A 19,266-nucleotide genomic window follows, 5' to 3' on the forward strand; every position below is an offset into this window, starting at 1 on the left:
TTGCCCCGTGCGTTTATGTGTGTTTCGAGAGCATGGAACAGTTAGCAGCAGATCAAATGTCGCAACACGTAATGATCCCGCAAACACACCTTACGCATTAAGATCGCACGTACTGCGCGGCCAACGAGTGGCTATTTAACCTGTTATGAATGTTTCCAATAAATGAATCACTTTCTGAGCAGTAGACTGGACATAATAAGAAATTTGCCGCATATCCTCCACAGCATAATATAAAATTTAGACCACTTAAGATTTATATTCAGATTTTGTTTTAAGTCCATTTTATGCACAAATAGGCTAATCGGGACTGATCCTTAAGCTTACAATGGAATCCGAATAAGTATGTGCCTGCACCGAGTATGATAATAACAATAACCCATGGCTCGACAGCCCTCGAAAGGGCCTGGGCCTATCTTTAGGCTGCAGTCTCCCTCCCGCAATCCTACCTATTATCCGTACCACCTAACTATAGACCAGGCGAACGAGAACAAGTCTCTGTGCAAGTAGTGACGCCAGGCGGCTCCACCAATGAACAGTGAGAGAAACGGGATTGCGTAATGGGGGACGGGAGGTTTCCCGATTTCCTCTTTCACTATACAGCGTTGCAAACTTTTGAGAAGGATAATACCGAACGCACATGGCAAACGGACCGGACCGTATTTTTGTCTCCAGGTCCGTACGATTGGTTTAAGAATTTATTAGGGAAATATTAGGGATAAAACTGCAAGTGTGAATTTCGACAAGCCGTGCATTTAGCATACGGACTAAGGTCTGGACCGTAAATGTACGGTCAGGACCGTACGGTTGGCAACGCTGCACTTTCTGCCGATATGCGCGTCCCTGCTCCACTGTTAGCTGGGACAGGATATAGAGGTCTGGAGATCTTCAACCTGTAATGGGGGTGACGTGGGGTCAGCACGTCGAACCCTCAGCCGTTATAGGAGATTTCCGAGACCGGATTACGCTACTCACTCGTAGCTCCCCAATTTCCTCACGATGGTGGGTTGCCACCGATCCTATAGACAGGCCGAGAACCCAGAGACTGAGCCCAGGAGGACTCGAACCCATGCCGTCCCGCAGTCCTCCACCGGGTATCAAACCTGGTATTTCTTCATTACAAGGCGACGACATAACCACTAAACCATGGAGAAGGTTTTTAAGAGTTTGTAACATTTCTTGTTAAATTACAAATGTAATACTTCTGTTGAAAATAGACTAAATATTACATTGCTCCAATACAAATGCTAATCGTTTAAAGATTAATAAGTAGGGAGCGGAATTTGATGACCTAAAAAATATACGCATATGACCTATAGAATGTTCTAAAAAATGGGAAAAATTACGTAGAAAATGCAAAATATGACCATTAAATTTGTTAGTGTCAGGTTAAAAATTGAAATGAAAAGGAAATTAAACAAAATGCAATCTTGCTTTCAAAAAAAAAAAAGGCACCAAACGATAGCACGTGCACATTCAATTAAAATATGCAACGAGGATTTCCAATGGAAACAACCTAATAATTTTAAAACAATTTAATGAAAAAGCTCGTAAATTGCAATCCTGCGAGATATATATAGGCCTATGTTCTCCTTGGTGAAAAGACTCAAGAATATGACCAAAATTAAAGAAGTGACTAAATATGACAAAACAATACACCGAATATTGCGAAAAATGACGGGAATGGCCGAAAGTCGGGGAAAATGGCCTAAAACCTGAAAATTGGCAAAAAAGTTTTAAAAAATGCACTTTAAAATTACCTATTTTGGGTTCTAGACGAAGTGTAATATAGTGTATATTTAATGGACACCGTGTCAGAGGTGTCAGAAAAAAGATGATATTCATCAACTTCCACTCCCTATTAATAAGGTAATCCAGATTATGGAAAACGTTCAAAGAAAGTTTTTCCCCTTACCACCAATCGAGAATATTCCTGGAAAACGCATTCATTAAAAAATCATCACAGAATTTAGAACGCCATCACTAGGTAATAAATTATTACGGCTTTAGTCTAATTGTCTCTCCTATAGGAGGAACCGGCTGCAGTGATTTGTCCAACTACAGAATTTCATGAAGGGAGGAAACTTTGCCAATACATTTTTAGCAGTGAGTTTTATATTTACAAGTTTCTTTTTCATGTATGCTGTGCCAGTAAATGTCCCCACTTGGAAGGACATTGTAAAATAATGTACATTTTTCCCTGCCTGGTTATCAATATGTGAAGAGATCTGCAACAGGAGCCAGTCAACTTAACTGTGAAAGTTTCACTTTGCGCATGCGCAATGTTCTTTTGAAGAATAACAAAAGTCAAACAAAATACTCATTTTGTGGTAAAGTATGGAAAAGCAACATCTGTTATCGCATTTCAAGGCAATTTTAATGTAACAGTTTGGGGTTAATGCACCTAATAAGATCCCCATTAAGACTCAGGCCGTGTCCGAAAGGTGCAAGACCGTACTTGAAGCGAGCATCCCCCGAGTATGGTCTTGCAGTGCGGTCTTCAAGTCGTGGACTGGAAGTGAAAGTCTTTCGAATTGCACTTCGACTGCAGCGCCAAATACGATCAGTAGATAAAACTAAGGACACGTTGTTTTCCCCGCGTTATAAACACTTATTTTTCACCATAGAAATCACATAGCATTTACAAATGTTCGTACACATACATTTCCACACATTAGAAGAACTATAACCAACAACTTGCTGGCCTAAACCTGTGTTGCTGGCTTTCTACCTCCGTGATTTTAAACAAATGAACAACGTGTGCGGGAAACCACGTGACTTAGTCACCAACCATCTGCACTGCGAGCTGTGAACTTGTGTACTTCTGTTCTTGGAGCTTTCGAACTGTACTAGGTGACGTCACTTCCGCCAAGATCATACTTCAAGTCTGTACTTCGTACCTTTCAGACAGAGCCTCAGTGTACGACATTACTGAAGGAAGGTTACCCAGCAAAGGCAAGAGAACACCGATTGCTGTTACAGGAGACATGATGATTCGAATACTGCAACGGCAAAGATAATTTTAGGCAAATTGTTCACGACTATTTTCATTATTTTTTATTCTACATCCTGTGTTGTTTTAAGAAATGAAACTATATTGGTTCGAAGCAGGTATTGTTCTCTGATAAAGCCATTATTTCAATTCATTGTAATCACATTGTGTAATGCATACCGAATGAAAATGTTGATGGACAATTCGCCTACTGTTTCTTTCGCCCTTGGGTGTACCACATCATGGGCCGAAAAAGAAAGGAATACAATCTTTTATGGACAACTTGTATTACAAACCAAATTTGAGATTATAATCACATTAATTACACGGAAACATCATTTTATATATAGAATTTGAACACGAAACTCACTCTTTTTTGCTAAAATTGACTTTTATCACAAATAGGCTATGTATCTCATGGTTTTAAGATATAATTCCTTTTTTTAATATGTAGTCTACCTTTACTCTGAATGTTAGTGACAATTGTTATTTTATTAGCGTGCAATGTAAATTGGGCATTATTCATTGTCTAGAGTTTCTTTATCAATTTTAAAAATATGTTTTGAGATAGAACTTCTCATCTCTTCTCTTGTTGATTGATTAATTTCATTTACTTTACTTTTCTGACATTTTAGCTAATCGCGAAGATGAGGATGAATGGTAATATGATGAGATTAATGAAGGGACACTAACAACGAAGACCCATGCCCAGGCTGGGATTCTAACCCGGGACCCCTGGGTTGTAGATAGCCTCTTATCTTGTCTCACACGTGGTGTTATAATAAGACAATGGATAATGTACAAATAACATTGCTTGCTGATTTGAAAGAATAGTTGTAAAGGTAGATGTACACTATCTGGAGGTCTACCAGTAGTAACACTCATTCCCTTGCACGTACCTCTTCGGTGACATGCGACTCACACATGTGAAGTTCACCCAAAAGAGGCCGAAATAGGATGTGTGTATTCAGACGGAGTTATTGGAATGTGAAGTCGGTTGTTTCGGCATGTCCTGCTTAGCATTCACTTAGTGTCGAACGGCTCCTTCAGTGACACCTTATAATGGCAGGGAAGGCTACAAAGCAGCGCCTGAGATAGGGTTGAACATAAATATTTATATTCTTTAGCATGGGAGTTATGGGGGTCAGAACCCTCCTTGGGCCATTCATGTTAAACAGAAAATTCATTTTTTCCCACAATTTTATAATGGAAAATTTCTCATCCTTGTATCGCCGTTTGGAAATGCACAGCAGCATTTATCAATCGTTTCACTCTTCTGTGGGACTTTTTAATTTTTCCAGCAACGAAGTTATTGCTTGAGTTTGAACTGATGTTTTAAGTCCACTTTATGCACAGATAGGCTAATCGGGACTGGACCTACAGTTTAAAGTGAGATCCGAACCACTGTGCAATGTGCCTCAACCAGGTATCGAACCCGGGACCCTTTGATTAAAAGGCGACGACGCTACCACTGCGACATCGGGGAGGCCCAGTTGTTGCTTGAGAATAAGAATCATATATACCAGTTTTTCTTTTTCATGTTTTTCATTTGGCTGGAACCCCCCCCCCATCTCCCATAGAAAATTCCTGGGTGCGCCTATGTAGTGCACCGACTTCCACCGGGTTCGATATCCAGTGGAGGCACACAGTGGTTCGGATCCCAGATTAAGCTGTAGGTCCAGTCCCGATTAGCCTTACTGTGCACAAAGTGTGCACAATCCAATCCAAACCCAATGCACTGACTTCGAAGTGGAAGTCGCAATTAGCTATTGAGGGATGTCAGGACCGAAAAGGGATTAAGAGACCAATAACCTGGAGGCTTACTTCTTACCATGGACGTTCGGAAGGAGGGGCAAGGGGAGGCCACGGCTCCTCCCCCGAAAAATGAATGTTCACCTAAAAATTATATATATCACACATAATTTAATTATAAAGGCGTTGAAGGAACAAGATAATCTCAGACTGAAGCAGTGTTTTCTTGGGAACTTCACTATTATAGTGGAAAATTGATTGATTGAGTTTTTTGTTTTAAGTCCACTTTGTGCACAGTAAGGCTAATCAGGACTGGACCTAGAGTTTTAAGTGGAATCCGAACCACTATGTGCCTCCACCGGGTATCGAATACTATGGTGGGAAAATATGCCTCGTTTGAGTCCACCTGTAAAAAATACCTTAGTTGCCATTCCCTGGAAAAAAATCTCCGGACGTCCATGCTTCTTACGTCATGTTTATTTGCTGGATTTAATTCCGAGGTGGCAAAGGTTGGGATATCACTTCCAGAAAGTAGACAATTTAGCAAGTGGTCCGCCTAGAGAAGCGTTTCTGAACCGACGGTATGGGCCCTAGCGTCAATTATAGAGTACAACACACATGTCTTTGCCGTTGCGTAGATACCAATTTTCGTTTCGTCTCCCTCTCTCTTAGCATCACGTGTTCTACCCTGGTCGCCAACCTTGGCTATTGTTGCCATATTGTCATTCCATTCCTGGACACGCTCACGAAAATATCATTGAAAACAATTGAATAGCGCTCCAGCTTGCGGTTCACACCGTTCGGCAGGGACGGTAATGTGGCAATATAGCATGACGAAGTGGTTGCTTCTTTTATGCAGTGCATGTTCATTGGCTAGCTAGTAACTAGTGTTGCCAACTGTAATAATGAAGCACTATTTCTGTCACGGAAGGGGAAAGGCAGGTAAAGTGACGGTGAGTTTTGTTGGATTGGAAGCACCATATTTTTATTTTATGCTAAGTATTTCACCGGTTTGACGTTGTGTGCGGGTGCTTCTGAACTGTAGACAATTTACCGAACTCATAGCTGTGTTCAATGTTATCTACTGATTATAATCAGGGCTAGGATTTATAGGTAAATACATACTTTTAGTTTGACGAAATATCGCTGAAATTTTGTGATATCTTTGCGAATAGTAATGTTTGTAGTGATTTAAGGTACATTCTATTGTCAATATTTTTCCATATTTCTAACTTTAATAAATACTTACTTTTACATAAACTAAAACTAAATCCACAGCGCTACAGCCCTTGAGAGCCTTGGCTTACTTACCGACTGCTGGTCTCCCTCCCACACTGTTCCTCCGTCACCTGTTATAGCGTGGAGGTCTTAGACCAGTATTGGGGTGACGGGTGATCAGCCCGACGAACCCCCAGCCGTTGTTGTAGGTCTTCTTGACCGGGTTACGCTCACTCACTCGGAGCTTCCCAATTTCCTCACGATGGTGGGTTGCCACCGGCCCTATACGTAGGCCGAATGAATTCCGACCAGAGCCGGGTTCGAACCTACGCAGCGAACGATCTCAAGACGAGTGAACGCCTTAACCCGCTCGACTACGGAGGACGACTTACTTTTACATTTTAAGGAAAATATACTCAATTTTACATATTTCAACAGGTTTAATTCACAAATTGTTCATATTTCATAATTTTAGAATTATTCAAAATAAATAAATTATGTGGCTCCAACATCATTTCAACTCTGGCTCCGGCATGTGTTCTTGTAGAAATTGCATAGAGGAGGCTGTCATTTTTGCTGCTTAATGCGATGCATATTGTTTTCTGTGTTAAAATTGCCATGATTTGATGGATGACCAAGATCATAGCAGGGCCGGCGGAAGAGGAGGGCGAACCGTGCCACCGCCCAGAGCGGCAAAATTTGAAGAGAAGAAAAAAATAAACCTATTGAAAACTGTGGTCGAGCGAGATATTCTTTTTCGCTTAATAGTATTGAAATAGCATAAGAAGTCTCATTATTTATTTTATATTTTGATGTTTACTTAGGAATATATTGATTTTCAATTTCCCGTTGCTGCGTACCGGGGGGGGGGGGGTGTTCGAAATGGAGCGGCATCTGCCGCCGCCACCACCCAGGGAGGCAAAATTACTAGCGACGGCCCTGGTTCATAGCAAAAGAAAAAGCCGCGCAGCTTATCGTCTAGTGGCAGTATATGTACTTGTTATTGTTGTGGAAGCCGGCATCGTTTGTAAATGTACAACAAAGGCAACCGACTGTCGCCGATCACAGAGAGGAAATAATAATACTGCTTGAGGAGGAGTGTTGTGGTCCAATTGTCGCGGTTTAACACGTTGGCATGCTATTATTATCTGCCGTTGCAGTTCCGTACCAGTGTATACGGGTTTTGGGAGTGAACAGTGCATTAATGCAATGAAAAATAATATATATTTTTTTTATTTTGTTTGAAATCACTCAAATAAGGAATCGTATGAAGAAGTCTTCTTTGCAGCATTTTTGGTAATTTTACGTATGTGTTAGTTCATATTTTGCAAATTTTTAGTCCATATGTATGTAGCTACATACAAAGCGACTTATTAGTACATATTAATCCTAGTCCTGGTATAATGCATGACGTTTAAAACTCAACGTTAGATAGACCTGAATTCTCTAATTTTCTTGTTGTATGTAACAGCTGTGCATCGGCGCACTGTAGCGATTTTTCTATCTGCTCCATTAGCAACACTGCTTCTTGAGTTGCGTCGCGCATCGCACGGCAGAAATATCTGTGCTGGACTCTACCGGTCCACGAAAGGTGCAGCCACAACTGGCAAACCACCTGGAACGATGCTATTTCGTTCGGGTTTCCACTGCGATCACAATAAATTCTTTCTTTATTTCAAACGAACTAACGGGGGGGGGGCGTTTGATTCGTCGGTTGATTCAGCCCTGGCGGTGGTTTTGCACGCTCCCACGCTTGAATAAATAACATGTTTCTTTTCACGGCGATATTTTTTAATACCGGGGAGATTCTTTTGTCGTAAAACAACAAACAATCGTTTCCTACTCCTAAACTCAACCGCAAATCATTCAACACCCGAGACATAGTTCGTGCGCACATTGACGGCAAATCACCTCACGCCCTGTTTTTTTTTTTTTTTTTTTTTTTTTTTGTCTTGTTGCCGTAAGGAGGAATATGTATTTAAAACAACTTGTTTGACTTTGAAGAGTTTTTTTCCTTCGGATGATGCTCAAAATGACACTAGGGTAAAGCCGAGCACTGAACAGGAGATCGCGATTCAGCCATTCTCGCAGATGTATAGCACGATTAGCAATGAATCACGATAAACATAGGGTTAAAATAGTGGGATGTGCAACACTGGTATCACTGATTCCACGCGCTCTGCAACGTAATCAGTCTCGCTCGACTCGCTCTTCAGTTTGAGTGACTCTTCCGAGCAATAGACATTCCAGTTAGCGGCGAAAGTACTCCGAACTTGCACGTATTCACTTACGTGGGCCACACTTTGGGATCAAATATCTCCATTATTTGTGCTTTCCTAACGCTGGAACCACTTTTATATTACGTAAAACGTTTAAATCTGTCGATTAAAAAAAATCGACGTAGTTCTCGAGGGGGTACAGTGAGTCAACGACCCAAAAATTTGATCTGGTTTACTACAACAATTCTTATTTATTTTATAAATTTCATTGATGGAATTGGTTTATTTTACTTCACTTTTCTGCCACTTTTGGCTAATCGCGAAGATGAGGCTAAATGATGATATGACGAAATTGATGAAGGAAAGGGACACTCATAAATTGTACCCATGCCCAGGCCGGGATTCGAATCGGGGACCCCTGTCGTTGTAGCGGATTGTGCTAATCGCTCTATCACGGAGATCGGCTATTGTATATATTCTAGAGCAGTGGTTTTTAACTTCAAAAGGTCCGAGGGCCAAAATTATATCCAGCAGTTGATAGGCGGGCCGCATTTTTTTTGGAAGGGGGGATTAAAAATTACAAAAATTGTAAGTACTGAACTGAAAATGTAGTACTTACTTTCGCATGACCTACATTTCTAAAATGAGGCAATAAAACAATGGAATTACAAATCAAAATTGTATAATTACAATTTATTTCACAAAAACCCAATACTTATTGATGAATTGAAAGAAATTAAAGACACACCATACAAATAAGAATCCTTCATAGTAAGTGTTCAATGTGAAAATTGAGCACGATCTGCTTCTTTTATTAAAGTTGTATTTGAATTTCTGTATTTGAAAGTCTCGGAAGGTGAAGCAGTGAAGAATCTGCCAGTCTGCTTCTGTAGCGGTTCTTGATTAACTTCATTGAAGAAAAAACACTTTCACACGTGTATGTGCTGCCGAACATCGATGTCATTCTTTGCCCAAAACTACGAAGGTTTGGAAAGCGTTCCTTTGACAGGTATTTGAAAAACTCTGGCCCCTTTTCTTGCCTAGTTTGAAGGAACACATCGCCTTGCAAATCACGCAATTCAAGTTGGAGAGAAGCTATTTTAATTTTCAATCTTACGTTTTTAGGAGATATTGCTCATTTCGATATTTGAACAAATTTTACAATCAGTCACAGTACTATCCGAGTTGGAAGGAACACTGGAAATCTCTTGGTACTTCTTGCGTATTAAAACAGATCTCTTTAGAGCCGCTCTGCAGTTTGTTTCTGAACACAAAGAGTGAAGACTTCGCGGAAGCAGACGAGTTCATTCCACATAGCGAAGGGATGGAATGCATGGTGTGAAGAGAAAGTTACGTCACTTTAGATTCTTCTGATTATCATTATTGACTGCAAAACCAATTCTACCTTTGATATCGTCTTTCTTCACAGAGCATCCGTTCCTTCAGTAAAAAGAGAATGTATTTTAATAAAAATAAATAAAATTAATGTATTTTGCGAACTGGCTTCGCGGGCCGCAGAAAAAGGCAACGGGGGCCGCATGCGGCCCGCCGGCCGCCAGTTGGAAACCCCTGTTCTAGAGCTAAGCCGATACCACCATTTGCTGATACCGATACCGATACCATGAACGATATCCACCGATGCCGATACCGATACTTGTATAATTCCAGTATAAAATAAAAAACGCTAGTTACCGAGTCATACTAACTCGTCACATCACTAGACACGTATCTAGAAATATATAATTTGGGAGCCAGTCCGAGCCAAGTGTCTTAGAAATATAATAATAGAAGTGTTTCTATTTAATACGTTATTAATTATTTGTAATATGAAAATTAATTAATTAGTACTTAATTTCTCCGATGCGTATGGAGTATTGTTGTATGTAACGACAGGCTAAGAAACGGAAGAAAGACAACGTTTATACTTATTTTGTTCTTTCTATCTTGACTAAAATATATTGTTATTACATTAATAGTATTGCCGCGGTGGCTCAGTCGGTAACGCGTCTTACTACCATGCTAAAGGTCCCGGGTTCGATCCCCGGCCGGTTCAAATCCGGGAACTTTTCTAACGGTGGAAGCGACCCCGGCGCCCACCCAGCGTCGAATAACATGGGTACCTGGGGGGTAAAGGCGGTCAGGGGCGTGATGCTGATCACATCACCCCCACTCACGACCGGATCAAGAAAGTATGGGGCGTTACCCCCACACCCCTATACGCCTTCATGGCGTGGTGCTATGCACAGGGGAACACTTTACCTTTACCTTTTTTTATTACATAAATAGTAAAAAGACGCTATAAAATCAGAGATAAAACAGCAAATATTCATCATCTGGCTTATGTGTAGTTAAGACCGCTAATATTTGTGTAAGAACAACAGTCATGGCAAGGAAATTTATGTCAAAGGAGTAAAAAAATTGAATAACAAAATGAATGATATTACGTCCATTTGATGAAAAGTAAAGTTCCTGTTAAATATTTTATGTACATTATTGTAAGAAGTGGTGTACATAAATTTTTAGAAGGGCCTCTCCGGTGGTGTTGCCGTCGCCTTGTAATCAATAGATCGCGGGTTCGATACTCAGTGGAGGCACATAGTGGTTCGGTTCCCACTTTAAAATGTAGGTCCAGTTAACCCGTATGTTCCCAATATAATCTCGGCGGAAATTATTGATTGATTTATTTGGTTTATTTTACTTAGCATTTTGTGCCACTTTTGGCTAATTTGCGAAGATGGGGACGAGTGATGAAATTTTGAATGGACGCTCCCAAATATCCATGCCCAGGCCGGGATTGGAACCCTGGCGTCGTAGCGCGATGTGCTAACCACTCCGCCACGGGCATCGGCGAAAATAAATAGCCATCATTGGCCGATGCCGGCAGTCACACGAAAGACGGAAGTGAAGAGGATAAGTATAAATTGCTGATTTCCCTTCGCGCTTGAACGTAGATAAAACAAAGTTAATTTTACTGTGACCTTCATCCCTCTTTTCCAAGAATTCCGCAACTACCTGACTCGGCATTAGTGCGGCGCGGGTTAAAAACTTCCACCTATCTTACGACCACGATCTTCAAGCAAGAATTGGCAATGAATGGTTTATTTCCTATAGCGTTAACTAAGCAGTTACATGCCGTCATGGTCACGTTTACGTTCAGCATTCACTTACCCATGCCATATGCTTCCCAGGACGGTGGGATTTCATCCAGTGTTTCTAGGAAAATCTATGGAACTTCCTGTGCTGGTCTCCCAATCTGCCACAAGGAAGGGTGAACGAACTTTTAAAAATGGCAAATTTTGAGACTAGCTGTTGCCTTTGTCCGCTCTTCTAGTCACTGAAAATCTTTGGTATCTGATGGTATCGGTAAAAGAAAATCAAACGATACTCACCGATGCCGATACCGCCGGTATAGGCTCAGTCCTAATATATTAATTATATATTAATTATATATTAATTAGATAATATAGGAATAGAACACCAATGCAGGTATGCAAGGAAAACAGAAACAGAAGTCCGACAACTTCATATTTTCCGGCAAATTTCTACAATTATAATGAATGAAAAAGGTGGTTTACTAGATAACATGAGAGAATCCCATACTGTTGTTATGTATGAAATGCCGCACACTCCAAGTTATTTCCCATGCTAAGTCAGTAGTAATATTGAAGGTTATTTCCTGTGCGAATGTTATTTTATTTCCTTATAAAGTTTCCCGAAAGCACAGGTAATTAGTAAAGCAAGAAATGTAAAGTGCTCCCTTGTGCTTTGCACCACGCCATGAAGGCGTATAGGGGGTGTGGGATTAGGACCCCACACTTTCTTGATCTCGGCCGAGCTGGGGGTGATGTGATCAGCCCTACGCCCCTGACCGCCATTACGCCCCAGAGTTTCCTCCAGGTACCCACTTTATACGACGCTGAGTGGCTGCCGGAGCTGCTTGAACAGGTTGAAAACAGGTAACTAGTGCCAGAATGTAATGGAAATATCGGTTGTTTCAACTGTTTTTTGCATTTGGTTACTAAAGCCGGTACCCTTGACCCTCTGTACTCCAGCAAGAGAGAAATATAGGTTTTTACTCACGCGGGTCATACTTTGTTATCAAATATCTCGTTATTTATGTCTTCTGCACGCTGGAACCAAAGTAATAGCATGTCTGAGCTACATAAAATCTGTAGCTCAAACCAAACGTTTAAGTGCATCATCGAAAAAGATGCAGAAAGGTGGATCAAAACGCATCAGCTTATGCATTAAAGTGCATCTCGACAGAAAGGAATACTCACGTGCATCATATGATGCACTTTGGTGTCACATTTACGAAATACAAAAATGCACACAAGTGAATCAAAATGTAAACCTAATTTCTCGCACAGAGGGCATCGTTTTCTGTGTGTGGGAAGTGCATAATTTTGCCTTTAACACATAAAACATATTTCCATGGAAAGAACATAAAATGTACAGATTTCTGACAAAATAAAGTTTCCACATTATTTGTGTAAATACATACTTTAGAGCTAATGCATAAAATAGACGAAATGCGTGGTAAATTTGTAAATTACTATCATCTTCGGGACTCCACAATACGCCGGTCACAGCGCCTACGATGGCGCTGCACTGCTGACCTACAGATTCAAGTGGGATCCGAACCTGGGACCCCTCGATTACAAGGCTCCGAACATTTAGGCGAAATTGATGGTGTAAGTGTGAATGACATCCTGCACTTCAAATATACACGTCTGACTATGTGTGATGTGAAAAGGTCGTTTGTAAGAGACAATAGACGTGGAATTTCAATTGATAATTTGGAAATGTACTTTGTTGTTCATTGAAATCAACATAATGCAACAAGTAGCGGTGATTGGGTGCCGAAACTAAGGGCGTGACAGTTTACTTCCCTTGCTAGACAAGGCTTAGCATTAAGATGCTACAGTGCAGAGGTAAGAACTGGCAAAAAGTAGGGGCAACTGCACCCCCTCGCCCCTCCTAATCGCCGCCACTGCAAGCATTGATTGAGTTGGAGTTTTAAGACCACTATGTGCACAGTAAGGCTAATCGGGACTGGACCTACAGTTTAGGATCCGAACCACTATGTGCCTCCAGACACTGCCAGCAACTAATGTTCTGCCGTCACTAGCGAATACCTACTTATTTATCCGTGAATTTTGATTTTTTTAGCCACATATTTCCCTTGTTTTTAGAAGATAAAAGATACATATTTTTCAGTTTTCAGCACCTAAAAATCCGGTCCACACTAATCACCAGCTATGGAACAAAGCGCGCCACACCCCACGTGGAAACAGCCCAGCCAAAATCCACAAAGATCTACGTACCGTGGCAGCATTTTCCTCTCGGTGATTCCGGGTGTCTTGAGAAAGACACAAATGCCTTGGTTTCAGTCACACTTTTCCACAAGCGCCGGCTTCCTCGTGTCACGGCAGTCACCACATGACTGCACCCATCAAACACCCAATCCAAACTCTACCGTAACTCTGCTTCCAGCTGAGGATCAATAGAACTGCGGCCGTGCGCAAGTCCTGCACAAGCTCCATCAACCATTATTGTACACACTCGCAAGTGTTGCAAACTACGTGCGAATTCCACAGCTTCTGGTGGAATTTTTAAGTTATCGAGTGACTGCAAGAAAATGCTGCCTTTTCGTAAAATAACCTGAATGAAAGTGTATGGAATTAAGCAGCAAGATAATATACACCCTCCCATGGCCGTATATATATACAGAAATAATGTATGGGATTTAGCTTACAGCTGCACAAGCAGCACCTCTCCTCTCTTTCTACGGTGTTCCAATCTTGTCCTCTTCTACCACTCTGCACTATCTGCTCTTTCCAGTGGCGACGATTAGAGGAGGTGAGGGACACTTGAAAGTGCATCAAACATGATTGGGGAGTTCAATAATTCCTGTACTTACTTATTGCATTGCATTGCATTTTTAAGATCGCTTTCCTACACTGTGGGATAATCGTCACTATGACAGTGAATGAACAAGCGGAATACCCATTCCTGTTTTATTATTTGCATTAATTACTTTTCTATATTTAATAGTATTTAATTGTACTACGTTAATTTCTATTATTAGACTAATAAATTAGACAACTGTGAAAAAAGGGAACGGGAAAATACGGTTTGGTTTGGTTTGGTTTGGTTTGGTGCTTTAAGTCCACTTTCCGCACAGTAAGGCTAATAGGGACTGGACCTACAGTTTATAGTGGGATCCGAACCACTATGTGCCTCCACCGGGTATTGAACCTGGGACCCCTAAATTAGAAGGCAACGACGCTACTCGGGGAAATACGGATTCGTTAATGGCTTCAGCCATAGGCGCCGACTCCATGGGACTTGAGGGGGCTCGAGCCCCCCCAATGTAGGGGCAAAGCCCCCCAAATAATTTTGCTTAATATAATCTAATGTATTATTTTGCTTATCTTGTAAAGTTTACTCTGAATTGTGCCACATGAACTTAACTTTAAATGCACATTTGAAATGTTCTAGACCATCAATTTTCGGGGGCTGAGACCGCTAAACCATCAACTTTGGGGGGCTATGACCAGAGACATCAAAACACATGACTTATTACTATAGGTATACTAAGCATATAATTATGAGTAGGTACTGTTAACATTTTTACTAAAAAGAGTTTCAAAAGAAGATGTGCATGAACTAGGAGAGTGGATGGAACGTCGGGCTACAAATGGCTCTCACATGACATTCAGAACGAGATCATTGATATATTAGGGAGATCTGTTTTGCGCTCCGTGGTAGTAGATATTAAAAGTTGGGAATATTTTGCTATTATGGTTGACGAAACTTGTGACATATTCATCCGTGAACAATTGACATTTTGAATTCGAACTATAAATGAAAATTTTAACATTTTGGAGGAATTCATGGGCTTTTACGAGATTCCGAACACTGAGGCCAAAACTTAAAAAAGGGAGGGAGTGAGTCATTCGTTAATTTATTTCAGTGATCAGAGCCCCCCCCCCCCAATAATTTTGACAAGTCGGCGCCCCTGGCTTCAGCTATGGTTTACTCTGTCCGGGTAATATCTGGACCAAGCAGACGAAAGGAAGTCTCTGGGCAGGTAGTAACCAGTGACAGATTAAGGTGGGTGCTATTGATGCTGCAGCATTAGGCCCATTCCTGAAACAGGCCCAGAAGAAAACAGACGAGAATTTTCAGAAAGCTGAACAGTTTTCTTTTGCTATATTAACCTGAAAATAAATCTTAGAATGGAATTTGGAGCCCCGATTTCGGACGCCTAGACACAGCGTTACCTATTATACAGTTAATATTATTCTTTGCGCTGTGACGTAATTATAACGTCGTTGTGTTTATTGTTCACTGAAGATTTCAAGTTAATGCTATCAATTTTATGTTACACAGTTTACTTAGTAATTTAGCGGCGTTTTTTGCAATATCATGGTGATTGTTGCCACTTTATTATTGTTCGGTAAGTGCGTCGTAGTAAATTTTTCACCTTGAACGTTAGTTGTACAGAAAAAAATCGACGGTATTTCATTGTTAGGTTTTGACCTGACCTCACATTGTGATATTGTTCGTACTGTTTCGAGCACGCTCACGATGGCGTCACAACTCAGTGGGTGGGGTAAAGCGGAAAAGAAAAGGAATCTAGCAGCAGAACAAGAAAAGCTTTTGGCGAAAATTCCAAGATTGAGTTCATAGTTCGGAGTACGAACATCTTCGTCTTAGTCGTAGGATGCGGTTGCGAGTTCGAGTGCTCGTGAAGGCCAGGCCAAGCAAGATGGACCTGTCGAAGCAAGAGAGAATAAAGAGGGGGAAAGTTCAGAGGAGAGAGAAGAGGTGAAAGGAGACGCTATCGCTGAAGCACCAGCACCGACGCTGGAGGATTTCACCAATGATTTGGGACAGTGGGGTGAAATCAACGATGACACTCGAGAGTAGGGAAGTGACGAAGTTGAAAATTCACCGATGCCGATGTACTCACCGATAATTTTTGGAACCAATACCGATGTCGATATTTAACCGATTCCGATACGTAAGATTATTAAACAGAAATGGGATGTTATTTTCAGCATGACAAAAATAAATTTGCTATGTACATTTCTATTGCATGTCATATGTATATACATAAATATATATTCTCAAGAGATGCGAATGTACATTTGCATCTACAAAAGGTGGTTATGTGAACCTTTAAGAAGAACATGGATTCTCAAGAGATTTTACATTAGTACACAAGCAGCTCTTTGAAATGCAAAATGAATTCCTGTTCTTAATGTTGGAAATTTACTCCTGCCAGATTCAACTTCAGAAACACGAGTTTTGCAAGCACTTCAGGAAGTAACCTACTTCTTCTCTTATCGCAAATCTGTTCAGCAACACTGAACACTCAATCACTGAATACTGATGCAGCAGGTATGCCCAATTATTTTCTCAGCACTTGCTTCAGGTTTGAATACTCACTTCTGAATTTCCAATACAACAGCAGATCCTGGATCAGCAATGTACTGTTTTATTTCCGATTTTGAGTTAGGTTGATCCTCTGAATGAGAGTTTGCAATAATTTTATTACAAAAACTCTACAATAATGATGAATCATAACCTAATTTTCAATAAATCTTACAAAACTAGTATATAAAACTTATTAGTATAATCTGTACCGGTTTAAATATCGGATTTTTGCCGATTCCGATTCTGATGCCTATATGTCAATTTCGGCCGATTTTCATACATCTGTAATCGGCTTCGGCACATCCCTACTCGAGAGTATTGGGTCAAGAAAGGTCCAAAAGACTGCCAACACACTGAATCGAAGTTTGAAATAAATGACAGACGATACGCAGGCGAGTCGTAATATAAGTAAGCAGCGCTAGCATCAGGTGCATCACTAGTAAGTGCATCAGGCCCAATTTGCGCTGCAGCATCAGGGGCCCAATTTCGTCTTAATCCGGCCCCGGTAGTGACTCGAGATGGCTCGACCGTTGAGCACGTGCAAGAGAACGGGATTGCGTGGAGGGGGAGAGCGACTGCAGTTACCAGCCCTTGCAGAAGCACCTACTGCTTCGCTCTGCCCACTGGCTTTCTTCCCTCCTCTATCGTTATGCGCGACCTTGCTCCATACATTCCTGGGATAGAGTATAGATACCGGCAGAAGAAAAACATTGAGAAACCACTCAGAATGGCCAGTGCGGAGATTTAAACTTCGGACATGCGGATTAAAAGCCATCTTTCTTGCATAATGGCATATGGTCGTGAGTTCGATTCCCGATTGCGTAACGTCGTTAGCTTGTAATCAAGGGCTTCCGGTTCGATATCCGGATCCCACTTTAAACAGGAGGTCCAGTCCCGATTAGGCTGTGTGTGCTTAAAGTGGACTTACAACAAGACTCAAACTGAAGCCGCATTACCGATTGGTTGATGGTTACCAGCCTCACTTGAATCTGTAGGATAAGTCCTGGGTATATAATATATTATACGAGTATTTGTATATGTGAGAATATCGTAGACGTAAAACAACAACCCCCCCCCCAAAAAAAAACAACAATGCGTCACTTTTCTCTCTCTCTCTCTCTCTCTCTCTCTCTCTCTCTCTCTCTCTCTCTCTCTCTCTCTCTCTCGCTGTGTGTTTGTGTGTGTGTTTTCCGTATATTAGAGTCTGGGTGAACCCCAGTGCCGCTCAATGCAATGACATTGCTGGGAAATTTACCACCTGAAGTCTCCCATCCCGGAAATCGAAACCACCCGAGTAGCAGATACCATATCGAGTAATTATTTCCTTTATATGAAAAAAAAACCCCTAAGCGATAGTTTCAAACTGCCATTCTCCTTCTTATCATTCATATCATTGGATTGGTTTGATTTTGAGTCCTGACGTCAGACCCTCGTTAGCCTGTAAAATGCAATTAAGTGTGTACCAGACACACATACAGAGAGAGAGAGAGATAGACAGACCCCACATACAGAAACACGCGCACACAGGAACACTCCGAGGGGAACGTTATGGACAGGGGAAGGCGAGATCTCCGCCGGTAAAGAAAACAGTGTAATATATTAATTTTTGCTCCATTTTTTTACTACACGGTGGGAAATAACCTTTTGCTAGGGGTCTGCAGGAAAAAGTAACAACAATTAAGAAATTATGGTAATACCAAAGGTTTACTACGACAATTGTGGTTACAAAAACAAAATTAAAAGTTAGTTCACGACAAAGCACCTTGTTTCAAGGCAAATGCTAAAACCAAGACCTTCTTCGGCGAAGTAGCATTGACTTCTTCTGCAGTTCTGAATGACCGGGTGTATGATCGGACCTGAATGCAGCGGAGCACTTTGGAGCTATTCTGAAGAACGCAGTTGAGTCCTTGATGATAGTGGAACGTGGACCGGACCGCTATTCCCGGGCAACACTCCATCTGGAACAAGTCCTCCGTGACATGGAATGGAATACGGACTTGTTTGCGAATCTTCTGAGCTCCTACCCTGATCGTCTTGTGCTGTGAGAGAAGCAAACGGCGGACATACTAACTTTTAATTTTGTTTCTGTAACCACAATTGTCGTAGTAAACATTTGGTATTACCATAATTTCTTAATTGTTGTTACTTTTTCCTGCAGACCCCTAACAAAAGGTTATTTCCCACCCTGTATATTCATAATTGAGTTTTAGCACTTAAATATAACCTGGATGCTCTTTTGCATATTTTTATAACAATTACATTCTGTGGTTTATTGAAATTTTCTCCTCTTTCCTGTTTAACGCCAATTTCTACAATACTTTATTATTATTATTATTATTATTATTATTATTATTAATTAGTGCTAACAATTACACTCGCTTCCAATAGAAAGAAAAATATTTTCTGTGGATCTATGAAATAACTAAGGAAACAACTAATGAAATACTTTCTATGGAGTATAGCTCTACATGGTGCGGAAACATGGACACTGAGGACAAGTAAGAAAAAGCGACTGGAAGCTCTGGAAATGTGGTTATGCAGACGTATAGAACGGGTGAAATGGGCTGGAAAAGTGAGAAATGAAAGAGTTGGGAAAAAAGAGATCAATGCTGGAGACAATCATGAAGAAATTGATTGGGC

At 41.0% G+C, this 19,266-nt stretch overlaps 1 protein-coding gene across 4 annotated transcripts in view; it reads right to left on the minus strand.

The window, feature by feature from the left end:
• The window catches only part of LOC145979836 (alpha-tocopherol transfer protein-like), a 179,555-nt gene that overhangs the window by 40,096 nt on the left and 120,193 nt on the right, over positions 1–19,266 (minus strand). Inside the window, exon 1 of one of the 4 annotated variants that reach the window (XM_083112862.1) lies at positions 13,506–13,728. The exons of the other annotated variants lie outside the window; for them this stretch is intronic. Within the exon in view, the coding sequence (XP_082968988.1) occupies positions 13,506–13,516 (11 nt within the window). The 5' untranslated portion in view covers positions 13,517–13,728. Of the gene's footprint in view, positions 1–13,505; positions 13,729–19,266 lie in introns of those variants that run through there. 4 annotated transcript variants of the gene reach the window in all.

This window comes from Lepisma saccharinum, chromosome 26 (assembly GCF_977018435.1).
Source record: "Lepisma saccharinum chromosome 26, izLepSacc3.1, whole genome shotgun sequence".
Classification (NCBI taxonomy): Eukaryota; Metazoa; Arthropoda; class Insecta; order Zygentoma; family Lepismatidae; genus Lepisma; species Lepisma saccharinum.